This window comes from Aulonocara sp. 'chitande type north' Nkhata Bay, linkage group LG6 (genome assembly GCF_057382095.1).
Source record: "Aulonocara sp. 'chitande type north' Nkhata Bay isolate Kocher_YH1m ecotype deep benthic linkage group LG6, A_spYH_male_GT1.1, whole genome shotgun sequence".
NCBI lineage: Eukaryota > Metazoa > Chordata > Actinopteri > Cichliformes > Cichlidae > Aulonocara > Aulonocara sp. 'chitande type north' Nkhata Bay.
In genome coordinates, this window is record NC_141349.1 from 25,726,037 (window position 1) to 25,740,191 (window position 14,155).

Sequence of the window (14,155 nt, forward strand, 5' to 3'; positions counted from 1 at the left end):
CTTGGTATCAGAGCACATTAGGTCAAAGGTCAATAACAGTCTCTCTTGTTGTATCATGTGATCTAAGGCCGTATGTCTTGGACACAAAAAGCACAAAAAGGAGCACAGCTGTCAACTGATCACCACCTAGGAGTGAGCCAGATCAGATGGTGAGGAAGGTTCTCAGACAGACCTGGAAAAACCCAAACGACTAGTGAGGGTGAACTGGGAACATCTGGTTGAAAGCCCCTGTGTGTAGTGCGTTTAAATCTGGAAGGATTCCTCTTGCTTCCCAGAGAGTCTGGAGACACAGAGTCCGAATGAGCCTTGTTAAAGATTGGAGGCGGAGTGTAAGACAGCAGGAGGGGGGGTTTCCATTTTCAAAATGAGGGACCGGAAATTGTTCTCCAGTTATTGGGGTATCACACTGCCCAGTCTCCTGGAGAAAGTCTATAACAGGGTGCTGAACAGGAGGCTCCGGCTGATTGCTGATTCCATTCTTCACTTTTGCAAAACTTTCAAGAAGGATCATAGGAGTTTGACCATCTTGCGTACATGGGATATTTTGGAATGTATATGTACATTGTGGAAACTTTGAAAAGGTTTACAACCAGGCCATCTGGTATTTGTATGAACAAAGGATGCGCTGTCCCCGCATTCTTCACATAAAGTCAAGAATGTGAGAGAGTGTGTGTGTCTGAGAAGTGTGTATGTGTCATGTCCCTCCCCTCTACACTGCCCCCCTGCAGGTCAACAACAAAGCCAACACAGTGACCAGTCCTAAAGACACTGGCCCTGCCCCTGCACTGGTATACACACACATTCTCATCTACACTCACAGCTTCTTTCACAAAACTTCTATATGTACCTGCCTCACATCCTGTGGAGGAGGTTCAGGTTCACCCTTTCCACATTGTAAGATCATATTCTTTTTGATCTCAACCTTTGATAAGAAGATTTCAACTTTTAAAAAAGACATGTAAGGATATTGTAGTAACGTGGGGTGAAATACATGTCTAGCACCAATAATAGACTATCCCTGAATGAAATAGTGCATATAGACCTTTGTAACTGTGCAGCATGTCCCAGCTCCAGATTTTTTCATCAAGCTATCTATGAAAGATATTTATAATTCAGATTGATGTATTTATGAATTCATTCATCTGAATTAGCAGTGCATGCATGGGATATATACCGCTTGGCCAGTTTGGATTTGCTGAATTTATGCACCGTTAATGTTGGGTTAAAGCAAGTTAAGTCTTTATATACACACGCACACACACACACGTTTGGATTAAGCTCTAATGAACATGAAGTTCTGTGGTTAGGGTAACCTCTACCTCAACCCCCCCACTTCTTGTGTTCTTGTATTTCTTAAGAAACTCTTCTTCTTTTCTTGCTCTTTTCATTTGTACCATGCATGAAGTCCTTTCATGTCATTGTACTGTACATCTGTTAGATATGCAATTAAAAGTAAAATTGCTGACAGTAATCCACATGTGCATTTTGTAGGATTTGTTACTGGCATAGTTGGTCTGTGCATGACTGTAAGGATTGTGAGGATAGTTGTTCTTTGGGCATGGTGTCTGCTGTCTACGTCAGGCCACATGACTGCCACTATGCATGATGTCAAAGACTTTCTGTCCTCCCATTTGCTGTCAAGTTGATTACGCATGAACACATGCACATGACATCTGTCTTTCCTCTCTTTCTCACTCCATCATCACACACACACGCCCACCCCCAACACACAAACACACATACACACTCACACTCACACAAGGCCGCTGATGTTATAATCTTATGTAATCTGGGTGAGTGATTAGAAAGACTGAGCTGGTCACCAGGATCAATTCTACAAAAACCCAGACATGTGATTACCAAGTGAGGGCACTGGCTAGGGCTGCTGAGAGAAAATCAGATGCAAAAAAGACCACACAATACAGAAAGAGTGGAAAGAATGAGAAATACAATAAACAAGAAATTGACGCACACATTTGAATTTGGTCTCAGACACATTGTGATGAATAGATTTACAGATAGACAAAGTTAAAGATTGTAATGAGTAATTGATGTAAGTGGTTGGCCATCTTCTTGACCGTCAGTTTTAGAAAATACACAAAATACATTTTCTTCAGAGGTATCTGCCCAATCATAACTTTTCTTGCATTGTTGAAGTATTTGCTCCCACAAGTGCCTATTATATGTTTTTCTTAGGAACCACAGACAACTGTGATACACAACCCTGTGGATGGAAACAAGGTATAACATAAACAAAGTTCACTTTCACTGATGGCTACATTTAATATTAAGTCTGTTTGCTCCTGTACTATAGACTTTCTTAGTAAGAGCTAACAGGAATGTTTTCCAATTTACCAACAAGAATAAAGCAAATTTGCTCATAAATCAGAGTTTATGAGACCATTTAGCTTTTAAAACTCTCCATTTAAGACTTAATTGTATTACAAATGCATGTTGCATGATATCATTAAAGAAGCATGTATTATGTGTCCATAATCTTTTTGTCATTTTTGTCAGGAGTCAATTGAGAGTGCCAACACCACCATTGAAGATGAAGATGTGAAAGGTAGTAAAAACTGTATGGTTTACAGACTTGCAGATCTCTGCTACACTGGTAATGTTAGTCAGTCCTCATGATTTCCAGTCAGACTGGTCACTCCCATCTGTGTTTTTCTACATCCTGCTTTGTTACGCAGTTAACAGCAGGTTAACTACTCCTGCTCCCATTTAGCTTTTAACTCTTGCAAAATGGAAATTGTTCTGTTCTTTCGTTGTCTTCTCCTCCAACTGCATCCATGTACTCCTAGGTTAATACAAAAATGGGAACACATGCTGCTTTTGTGCCCACCATTTTATGTTTTTATTATTAAATGTTTCCACTCAGCATTTTTTTTTACTCTCCTTTTATGTGTTTTTGTTGAGAAAATCTTTTTTTCGCTATGTCTCTCACCATACATGATTATCTTTGTTACGTCTTCTGCCCTTTATACACACTGGACACCCAATCATTCAATCATTCAATCATCCCATCTCAGCCCTTCGTCTGGGCAGCTTAGTGAGTGGTATCTTGAGTTCTAAGAGCCGTTCCTCACAGATGTCTGACTCAAGACAGACTCCCAACTCCTCAATTCAGAGTAAGTCCTCCACAATGGGGAAGATGCCCTATTTTGCTTACCCAGTCATCCCTGTGAGGTAGTGTTCCTTATATATAAAGTGTCTCAAATGCCATGCTCGTGATGTTCAGATCATATCCTTTTCTTAGACCACTGGGTGTTTGCAGTAGTCTGTGATTTAAGAAAGTTACTCCTCAGTGACTATCCCTTCTTCAATAAAATGAAACCTCTGTTTATGACCCTATTTGCTCCTTTCGTCTGAAGGTGAAGGACTTCTTACAGTTTTTAAAAAAAAAAATTATTTAACATGTCTGTTGTTTCACAAATTGAGTAATTTTTTCAATATCCCCCAGCCTGCACCAATAACAATAAAGGTAACTGTCAATATTACTTAGTTTAAATCGCTTTTACAGCAAATACTTGCATCTGACATTGGTTTGTCTTGATTCATTTGAGCTTTGTTGGGTGAAATATATTGTCATCCTGCATTTTTCCTGCCTGATATCACTATTAGTCATGGGAGGCTTTCTTCCAGCTTTTTTTTTTTTGGACTCAGACATGAATGATCAAAAATGTTGTGAAATCCTTTCTTGAGCGCCTTCCATTTCTAATAACCTTAAAATCCTGCAAATCCGTAGAGTAGAACTCATCTGAAGCTGATTTGTAGCTGCACTCTGAACATTTGCCTGAAATATAGTAACAACACATTTATTATGCCAGTTTAGCTGATGATTTTCTGTGATCTTGTGTTTTAGCTCGAAAACAAGAAATCATCAAAGTTACTGAGCAGTTAATTGAATCTATCAACAATGGAGACTTTGAGGCCTACGCGTAAGTTCCCTTCTGTTCACGTTTTCCCAGTAACATAACTATAATGTGTATATAATGTGGCCTAATAAACACAGACTCTCTTCCCGCATTTAAGTCACAGCTCAAAACACATCTGTTCAAACTGGCTTATTCGCTTTAGTGCTGATTTTATCTGTTGTCAAGTTCTGCTTTGCAATTTTAACTTATTGTATGTATTCTATGACTATTGCTTCTTTTATTAATTCTGTTCTTTTGTAAGGTGACCTTGGGTTTTTGAAAGGCGCCCTCAAATAATATATATATATATATATATATATATATATATATTTATATATTTATTAGGGGTGCAACATACACAAAATTCACGGTTCGGTTCGATACTTTGGTGTCACGGTTCGATATTTTTTCGATACAAAAAAAATGTTCATGCCTTTTTAATTTGTCATTTATTAAATTTTCACGGCACATTCCGCACCACATCTCTGTGCGTTCATCATTTGTTTGAAGCCAGCTCACCTCCTGCAACTACTTTTCCGAGAATACGCGCTTCTTTTGTGGTTCGGACTCCTTCTGACATTTCTTTGGAGGTGGAGGAACACCAAAGTAATTGCTTAAAGGAGCTTCTTCGACATCTTTAAAATAGTTCTAAACAAATGTCTGTCCTCCTCCTGAAAATCGGATGTATGCAAACACGCTTTGCAACTTCTTATCTTGTGCCTGTTTTTTATTTTGACAGCGAATGCGCACCTGCGGACCACTTATGTGCAGCCCTGGTTATATAGCTCGTCATATTGCAGCCACAGAAATTCTTTTGTCCATGAAACCATAAAGCTGCACTTTCTTTTTGCCTTATAGTCTGATTTGTCATAACTTTTCCGTTTTGTGGTAAGCTTTTCTTTGGCTCTCACTTCTTCACCCTGACCTGTCTTATTTGGCTCAGCAGAACTAAAATATTGTGGCGAGCTCAGACAAGGAGGAGACGGAGGTATCGTTTGGTCTTGCTTCCCGTGAGCTAGCCAGGGAGCACAGCCGTTTATTGACATCTGCAGAAGAACACTGCCGCTAGCTAACTGCTCAGCGCGGCAACAGCACAGCAACAACAACAACACACAGGGCGCCCTCTGACCCCGGAAGGACACACTGTCGCAGCGAGAGGGCGTCACCCGTCACTATGGCAACATAAACAAAACATAACTGTACAAACAGAACCCCGAACAGCCCTGACCCACTACAATATATATCCTGCTCCTTTTACACACGCACTAACATAACGCTCAGCGATTCTCTGCGCGATCAACCTCTCACATGTTTAAGCTGCGGGAGATTTCACTTGTCATGTTTGCATAGTAAGCTAACGATTGATAAGACATGTCAGAGAAATTGGTGCGCAAATTGTCATCACTCACCAATCAGTGCTGTCGCTCTCTATACACAGTTTGCGCGATTGCAAAGTGAAAGCAAAAAACAAGCGCAAATTCAAACGCGATTTCAATATGTCACATATTGACAGTGGCTCACCGATGCCAATGACATAATTACCCAGCTACATTTCCGAAAGAATGCAAAAGCATTGACATATATTTTTCCTTCCTACAATAGCCCGACGGGCAGGGCAGAGATAGATTTTGGTAGCCCGACTGGAAAAATCGCTAGCCCCAGGACGTCGGGCATTCGATTTTGCGAGCCCTGTATCTGATTGAGGAATCACTCATCTTTGGAAAAGAGAGTTTATTATAGAGAAATGGCTCTTTCCAAAATAAAAGCTATACTATACGCTTCTTCTGGGCTATATTCTCAGCAGCATATTAAACATATCAGGTCCCCATAAGGAGAATCATGTGCTAACGGCTGTCTAAATGACTCGGGTAAAGTTTGTAGCATGCGTGCTTGTTGTTTTTGTCTGCTTCCACTTGTCTTTGCACTAGGATGATGTCGGCGTAAATGTGCAGTCATATTTGTTGTGTTCCCACTAGTGCTGTCAGCGTAAATCTCGTTGAAATGACGTTAACGCCACAACACGGCAAATCTCCGTTAACGAGCTACCACGGATCGCCCTTGCATGGGGCTGGACGGCCAACACGTTAACGAGCTAACTGTGCTAACACACTAGCTCCCACCCATGTAATTGAGCATTGCGTGGCACATCCAACATACTGTTTTACTTTAGTCCATGACGCGCTTACCTTCAGGGTCATACGTCACATGAAAACCAAAATAGTTCCAAACGCCAGATCTGAATGAGGGTGGGGGAGGTTCAATTTGCCATGTTGCAAGGAGAGCTTAACTTCTGTCTGCTAGCTTGCCCTGCGCTCAGTGAATCTGCGTTTGACTACTCCGCCTAGGCTGCACTGTCGAGCGCTGATCCACTGAGCGCTCAACACAGACAGCATCGTCAGAAGGAAAGTTGATAAAATAAATTAAAATTTTATTTTGTATTGTTCGATACATATGTGTACTGAACCGAAAGCACTGTATTGAACGGTTCAATATCGATACGAGTATCGTTGCACCCCTAATAAATATAAATATATATATATATATATATATATATATATATATATTTCATAGACTTATTTGCTTGTCTTCTTTGCTGATGCTACATTATGTTTCTGGTGGAACAGGAAAATTTGTGATCCTGGTTTGACTTCCTTTGAGCCTGAGGCCCTGGGCAACCTCGTGGAAGGACATGACTTCCATCGCTTTTATTTTGAAAATGGTAGGTTCAAGACGATTAATTCTAACTTTAGAAAAAAAGCTGCTCTAGCAGTATCTTGAGGACTCATATGGAGAATTGCCTGCAATTTCTGCATTTCAAAAGAAAATCGATAAACTACTAACAACCTGGGTAACATTTGACAAATTAAAATGGAATTAGAAAGAGAATTTGCAGAATTAAAAAGAGAATTTGAAGAGAACTTTTGCTTATGCAAAAGATATCTGCAACTAAAATCTACCAGCTTTTAGTGTAAGAGTTAGAAACAGCTGGCTGACCTCGAATCAGCATTTGATACTAGGAGTAATTAAGGATTATGTTTAAGTAACAGTACTGGAGTCTTTAACCTCCTAGGACCTGGTGTCCACATATGTGGACATCACATTTTGGGTTGTCTAGACCAAAATACAAAATTTTGCTCTACCAGGGCCTGATATCCACGTACGAGGCCATTCTACTGCCACTGTTCTATCAAAATTTAAAACGAATGTCCTCATATGTTGATCTCATTTTTCTCAGAAACAAAAGTCAGGTAAAAAAAATCTGGTAATTCTTTGTTTTTACATTCATCAGGTCCCAATCAGCCCAAATAGCAAAGAGAAATTAAAAATGCATTTAGGAGGTTAAACACAGAGAGTTAGTATAAATATGTTTGCTTACATTGGTATGACAAGATGAATGAACTAATGCACAAGTCGTTTATCTCAGTCACAGTCTGGAGAACTGTTGATTTTTCAGCAGGGGAGAACTTGCATGTTTACATTAAATGTTCTGATGAAAACATATGGTTGAAGAGACCAAACACAATCAATATACTACACTGGAGGAACAAAAAATTTCATTTTGTAGTTTGTTTTAATACAAAGTCGAACATTAAGACTGCTAACTAATTTTTTTGAATCTGCATTCTTGGTTACTTTGCTGCTGGAACAGCTAAATTTCACCAACCAGCTAAATTTCACCAATGAGGGACAATAAAGGATATTTCTATTCTAAATAACTGCAACTACTAATCTGAGCTGTCAATAGAAATCCCTCTTTAGGGAGCTGATAAAACAGAAACAAGACAAATAAAACAGAAACAAGCCAAATAAAAAAAGACCTTGAGGAAAACAAATGTATGACATATTAATCTTCTTTTCAACATTCACACTATCAAGTACATCTGTGCATGTCAACACCAGTTCATAAATTTGTAAATAGTTGACTTAAGCTTGTCAAAATGATAAATGTGTGCACAGAGCTATGGAAACTTTTATTTGGAGGACATAATGCACAAAAAAGGGATAATATGATTAAGATACCTAAAATAACAAAGTCCAGTTCACAACCAAGGAGTTATTCGGATTGTTGAAAGACAATATTATAGGAACATTACTGGAGTTGGACTGGATTGTTTGTCCTATATCAATATTTAGTTCAGTTTGTTCATATTTGCTGCTAAACTACAAGGGCATTGACTAACCTTGGAGCAAAAAAAAAAAAAAATCACTCATGAATAATGACTGCTATAAATGGCAGAATGTCCTCAGTCTGGGTAAAAATAGTTCAGATAAACCAGATATGCCCCAGAAACCTCAATCACTTGGCAACCCCATGCTTGTCCACTATCCAGCATCAACATATGGAGACTTCACTTGCTCTGATTTCATATCAGTTAATACTCCAAAGAAGAATCAGCATTTTGTTTTTGATGCAACTGTATCTGCTGTATAATATTAACATAAAAAGGAGCAATTCTTAGCCAACTCTGTGTGGAAAGTGGGGAAATACTACCCATAACATTCACATATTGTGTGGCATCTTTCTCTGTTTCATTTGCAGCATTGTCCAAAGGGAATAAGCCAGTTCACACCATCCTATTGAACCCACATGTGCACCTTATTGGGGAAAATGCAGCATGTATTGCCTATATTCGGCTGACCCAATACATGGATGGCAGTGGCATGCCTCGCACCATGCAGTCTGAGGAGACCCGAGTTTGGCACCGCCGTGATGGAAAGTGGCAGAACATTCACTTTCATCGCTCTGGCTCGCCCAGCATCCCCCAGTAAGAGACAGTAAGAACTGCAAAGCTGAAAATGTGTTTTAGGAAAATAGATGTACCACCTGACTAATGTAATGCAGCTGTGGGCTCCGGGGTATGATCACTGTTGGCTGTTGCACCTAATCAATAGAGGGCACACTCTCTGTGCTTAACCAGCCGCATAGCTTATTTCAGTCAGTAATTATAATTATCTGTTTAAACACTTAAACATCTGTTTGACATTGAATTTATTTTTTAATTATCAAACATTATTCAGATGAAGTTGTAGGAAATGATATTACAGAATATAACCAACAACGATCGTGGAATTATGCTTAGAAAAATGATTCTGTTTATCTGCACCTATATTCTTCTACTCTTTTAAAAATTAAGGTATGAGGTTTCATATACATACTACCATTGTGTGGAATTCGAGCTCAACATATTCAACTTCAATTCATGTTTTGATCAAGCTGTAGTACATTGGTATAAAACTTGCCGTTGTCCAATGTAGTGGATGAGACAAAGAAACAGAAAAGGGGCAGTCAGAAAACCTTGAAGACTGTTTTACATATGCACTATTGCATATATAGTATTACAACAGAAACGGCGAGAATGGAATTATTAAGTAGAATATGAAAACGAAGCTGTCGTAGTACTTTAAGCAGGAAGCATTCTTTATATTTCTAGATGTTAAATGCTTACCTCTAGAGAAACATTCTTGCTTCTGCTTGGTGAAAAAAGGGAGGTAACCAGGATGAGCTGTTCGATGAAGTGTGCGTTCTTTTGTGATTCGCTCTTGAATTTCCCCGAAGTTTCCTTACTCCTACTAAGATAAAAAATAAGTACCAGCTATCACTTCACTATTGAGAAAGCAGGGAATTTCTGTATTACGGTATGATGTAATATTAATTTAACCACAACCCCCCTCTATGTCCTGGGCTTCCTACTCTATCACTTTATCAAAGCTTCAAAGCCAATATTTGGTGTGACCACCTTTATTCTCCAACACAATCTGAACTGTCTTAGCTAGCTTTCTTCTAATATCTTTAAGTGGTCTTCAGGAACTGTTTTTCCACAAGGCTCTCAGTAACAAAGTGCCTAAAGATACAAAAGTTAGTTCTTTGTTCATTTCTCTGTTATATGTAGACAAACACTGGTTAGTTAATTCTGTCAGCAAGGTACCTTTTTATGAATGAACAATTCATAGTCTCATTTGTGTGGCCTAATAAGTAAACACAAATCAAAATAAACCACAGCAACAACAACAACAAATCATCTTCTGAAAGTGGCCAGGTCGAATAACTGTGCAAAGAAAACAACTGAAAAAACTTCAGAAAGCCAGGAGAATTATTGCTAAAGACCAATTTGGAAAGAAAGAAAATCTGGCTCCATGGAAGCAAAATATTATAAATGCATGGTGGCTCTATATGTTTGGACGGTATTGTAGCTAGATTATGTAAACCAGTGCTACGAGCACCGGTAGCTAAAAAGTTTCTGAATGATTTTTGATGATTTTTTTCTTTCTTTCTATCTGGGAAGATTAGAATAGTTTATAAATCCATAAATCCATAAAGCCTGTTTCAGTTTAACCGTTGTTTTTAATTAATTGCATGCTCAAAAAAACGTTTTGTCTCACTACCATTTCTTCTTGTTGCATGTTGAAGCTCTACTTGGAACCTTGTTAAGATCCAACCATGCAAAATATGATTTTTTGCCATTTTCAAGTGTTCTTAAACTTTTGATCGGGGCTGTTTAATGCGCTGAAACTGTAGTTGTATAACATAAAATATCACCTTAAGCATTCCGTGCAGACTTTCTTTAAAAGTGAAAGAACTCCTGCTGATTTGTTTTGAATTGAGAGCCTGGGAAATGTTCACTTGGCATGGCATGATCATAATATCGTGTATAAACTGTTTGCTTTGGAAAGGTTAAGTATAAATATTGGCATTATATTTGAACACACCTGTGCAAGTGTCTTGTTGGCATTTCTGGGATATTACCAGTAAACAGTATCGCAGAGCTGTTTGCATGCCAGTACCATGCCAGTACTTTTCACTTTCACTGATGTGTGCTTTTCATTTCATGCCATTACATGGCTTAATATGTTTTCTCAAAAGATCCTTTTTATGCTGTCTTGTCAGCAAAGATTCACATGGTTGCTCTCTGTCTTTTCAGTTAATGGAACATCAACATGTGGTCACATAAAAAAAAAGAAAAAGAAAAAAGAACCCTCATCAGCAAATCTAGTGGAGTTCATGACTGCTCTTTGACCCCTCCATAAGGATATGACATACCACAGGAAACAAGTATTACTACATTTTACTGTTATGGCATTTTATTAATGGACATCATTCGAAACCACCACTGGGTGGCTGCACACCGTATTTGGACATTATGAAACAAGCATATTGAGAAAAAAATCTTTTTTGTTTGTTTTTTTAAGATGTTTTGGTATGCATTTTAAATATAAAATAGAGATGTTTAAAGATCTACAACTGTAACCTCTCCCCAAAAAATAGTTATGTATTTTTATGTGTATTTATGTGTGTGCAATTCAAAAACATTTGGAAGATCAGAATGTTAAAAATTGAGCTTGCTTTAGTTCTGGTGATGTATATACATTGTGATTGTTGGTTTAAAAACACAAAACACAACAAAAACAAATACTGAAATTGCTATTCTTGCTATCAGAGGACTTAAGAGTTTACGTAAAATCCAGTTTATGAGCTACATTTATGTTTGCTATGAGCTAAGTCATACTGTTTAAATTGTCAGATTTCAATCTATAGTACTAATTTAAATGTAAAGAAAAGCAGAGCAGCTTACACTTGCGTTGAGATATGTTTGCCTTTATATAAGTGAAATAAGAAATAAGAGAATGTAGCATATATGTAATATATGAAAATCCAAGACTATTGTGTAGTGCATGGTGGGGGGAGGGGGGTGTTATCGTGCTAAGATCATATGAAACTATTATATCTTCTGTTTGATTTGTCAGTCACTGACTTGTTTGTTTGTATTTGTTAATGTTGTGCATCAGTCCTGTCCAAATGTTTCTAATGTCCTCCAGCATCATGGAACTGTTGTAAAAACAATAACATTGTTATTGTTACCATCCAAATATCGGAATCTCATATCTAAGAGGAGGAGAATAAACTCCGGGTTGCCGAAGCACCACTTACATTTTGTACAAAAAATAAGACGAAAACAAGCTCATTTTTCATAACGTTTGTACTTGTATTGTATAACTGTATGTAGGGTTTCTTTTGTCATTTTATTCTTGTCATATCAGTGTGTTATTTTGCCAATTGCATAGAGGTGGTGCAGATGATGAAGATGGCACAAAAGCACTAGAAGGTTTGCCTTCTGTCAGGTCAAGTGATACAAACTGGTGGTCGGACTAATAGGTCTGGAAGCACTGTAATGAAAAAGTTGCACCAAGGCAAGAGGATGGTATCAGAAAATTGAAGGAGAGAAAGTGCAATGGACTGTAATAAATGTTGGGATGTCTTCCTTGGCGATCAGTGCTTCTGCTAGCCAGTGGTCTTACCACTGCAGGACAATGGCAGTGTCTTTGTCATCCCTACTGTTTGCTCTTTTCGACTGATTTGTCTCTTCTTTTTTAAAAGGGAAAATATGATAAACATTTCTTTCGACAAAACGTATGATGTCAATGCAATGCACCACTCCTTATCTGGTGTGTAACTGTTGCCAGCATGGCAATGGATGGCTTAACATGTTTAAGAAATAAATAAATCAGCTAAAATATGTGATAATTGATGTGTTTTAATTTTATTTTGTGTTATTTTGGTATTGATTTTTCATGCATTTGTGTCCTGTGGTTTGGTCACTGTGTGATTAGATTGCTGTGCTTCAGAAATGCTAAGCCCAGACCAGGCTATATTGTTGTGCCTGATTATTTGGATATTTAAAGACTTATATTACATTTTCATGTTTAAACATACTCTGAAATACAACATGTACAACCTGGGCTCTGGGGAGGCCAATCCATGACTGATAGTGTGCATACGTATCTTTTTTCTACGCAGGTATGCTTTTACTGCATTAGCAGTGTGTTTGGGATGATTTTCCGGCTGAAAATGATGCTGTTATTAATCAGATGCTTTCCAGATGGTATTGCATGGTGGACCAAAATATGATTGTTCACAATTCCATCAATTTTGACAAGATCTCCAACAACACTGACTAAAATACAGCCCCAAACCATGACAGAGCCTCAGCTGTGTTTTATAGTATGACTGTAGACAATCACTGTTATGACGTCTTCTTTTGTCCTGATTCCTCAAATTTTTTAAGGATACATTGTACACGATGTCGAAATATGCCAAGTGTTGAGTTGATGGCGCTTTGGGAATCACCTTGTTGTTGCAAAATTACCATTTACTCCTCAAAGTGTTATCTTTGGCTATTTTTTGTATTCAACTAAAGAAATGGAAAAGAATTATGTGCTTTTGCTAGTAACAAACTGTCTAAAGATGCAGTTAAAAATATGTTCTTTGCTAATTTGCCTGTTTTGTGTAGATACAACACTGGTTGATCCTTGTAGTTAGATGCCTTTTTGTGCATGAATGATTGATTAAAAAAATATTCCCCTGAAAATGGTCAGGTGTGAGGACTGGACTGAAAATGTGTGAGAAAGCATTTAAATATTTAAGCTACCAGGTGAAACATGTGTTTATGATCAATAAAGTTGGATTCTACTTACCTTGGTAGTATGGAGGTAAAGTGTATTAAATAAGCAGTTCAACCTTAAATGACCTCCTTGGATGAAGATTTGTTAACCTTTCAACCCTCTTACCATCAACAAGTTCTTGAATTCACTAGCTTTGTCGGGCTATTGCACAAGGACAACTGCAGGGTGCTAAACCAAGGAAAGGATCTTTAGATCACATCTCCAGAAGAGTGCATTTCACACAGACCTGAACATGTGTCAATTAGGCAAATCAATTTCTTAACCCACTGTGATGAAAGCTGTCCTGTTTATAAACCATTTCTTCCCAAGTAGCTGATTTGACTCTTAATACACATGGGTGCAGATTTATGGATCACTTGTAATACTTTTTAAAGACTGGAACTGTGTCTTTGAAAATGTGTAGTGTGAGGTAAAATTCATGCAACCCATTTATCTTGAGTTTAAATGGAAATCTGTTTCTTCTGGGTTACCCCTGATGCCCAGCAGGAGGCAGTACAAACTCTACTAAGTACATGTGCCTAACATATCTTTATTATAAAACTGATGGGACTGGATGTAGCAGGAATTAAAAAAGACAATTTTTAAGATAATTTTTCCTTTGTCACAGTAGAAAAAGTGTAGTGTATTAGACATTTTCCCAACAAACAAAAGCTCCCCAGTTCAGTTCTGAGACATAAATCCTTTTGGAGTTAAGTCAGGAAGAAAATCCAGCATGATATTCATGGTCAAATATGCAGACAAGGTGCCCTCTTGCAAATAAAGAAGCAGAGTAAAGT

The 14,155-nt window shown here is 38.0% G+C and overlaps 1 protein-coding gene across 13 annotated transcripts in view; it reads left to right on the top strand.

Moving 5' to 3' along the window:
* camk2d2 (calcium/calmodulin-dependent protein kinase (CaM kinase) II delta 2) overlaps positions 1–13,440 on the top strand; it is a 48,279-nt gene extending 34,839 nt beyond the window's left edge. For 2 of the 13 annotated variants that reach the window (XM_086295866.1, XM_086295868.1), the window contains exons 14-22: positions 729–788; positions 2,197–2,241; positions 2,518–2,566; positions 3,036–3,134; positions 3,467–3,487; positions 3,869–3,944; positions 6,545–6,639; positions 8,461–8,686; positions 10,841–13,440. In XM_086295866.1, coding sequence (XP_086151992.1) covers positions 729–788; positions 2,197–2,241; positions 2,518–2,566; positions 3,036–3,134; positions 3,467–3,487; positions 3,869–3,944; positions 6,545–6,639; positions 8,461–8,686; positions 10,841–10,844 — 675 coding nt within the window. In that variant the 3' untranslated portion in view covers positions 10,845–13,440. Of the gene's footprint in view, positions 1–728; positions 789–2,196; positions 2,242–2,517; positions 2,567–3,035; positions 3,135–3,466; positions 3,488–3,868; positions 3,945–6,544; positions 6,640–8,460; positions 8,697–10,840 lie in introns of all 13 variants that reach the window. The other 11 variants (XM_086295871.1, XM_086295872.1, XM_086295874.1 and 8 more) reach the window with 8 other exon arrangements.
* Positions 13,441–14,155: the final 715 nt, after the last annotated feature.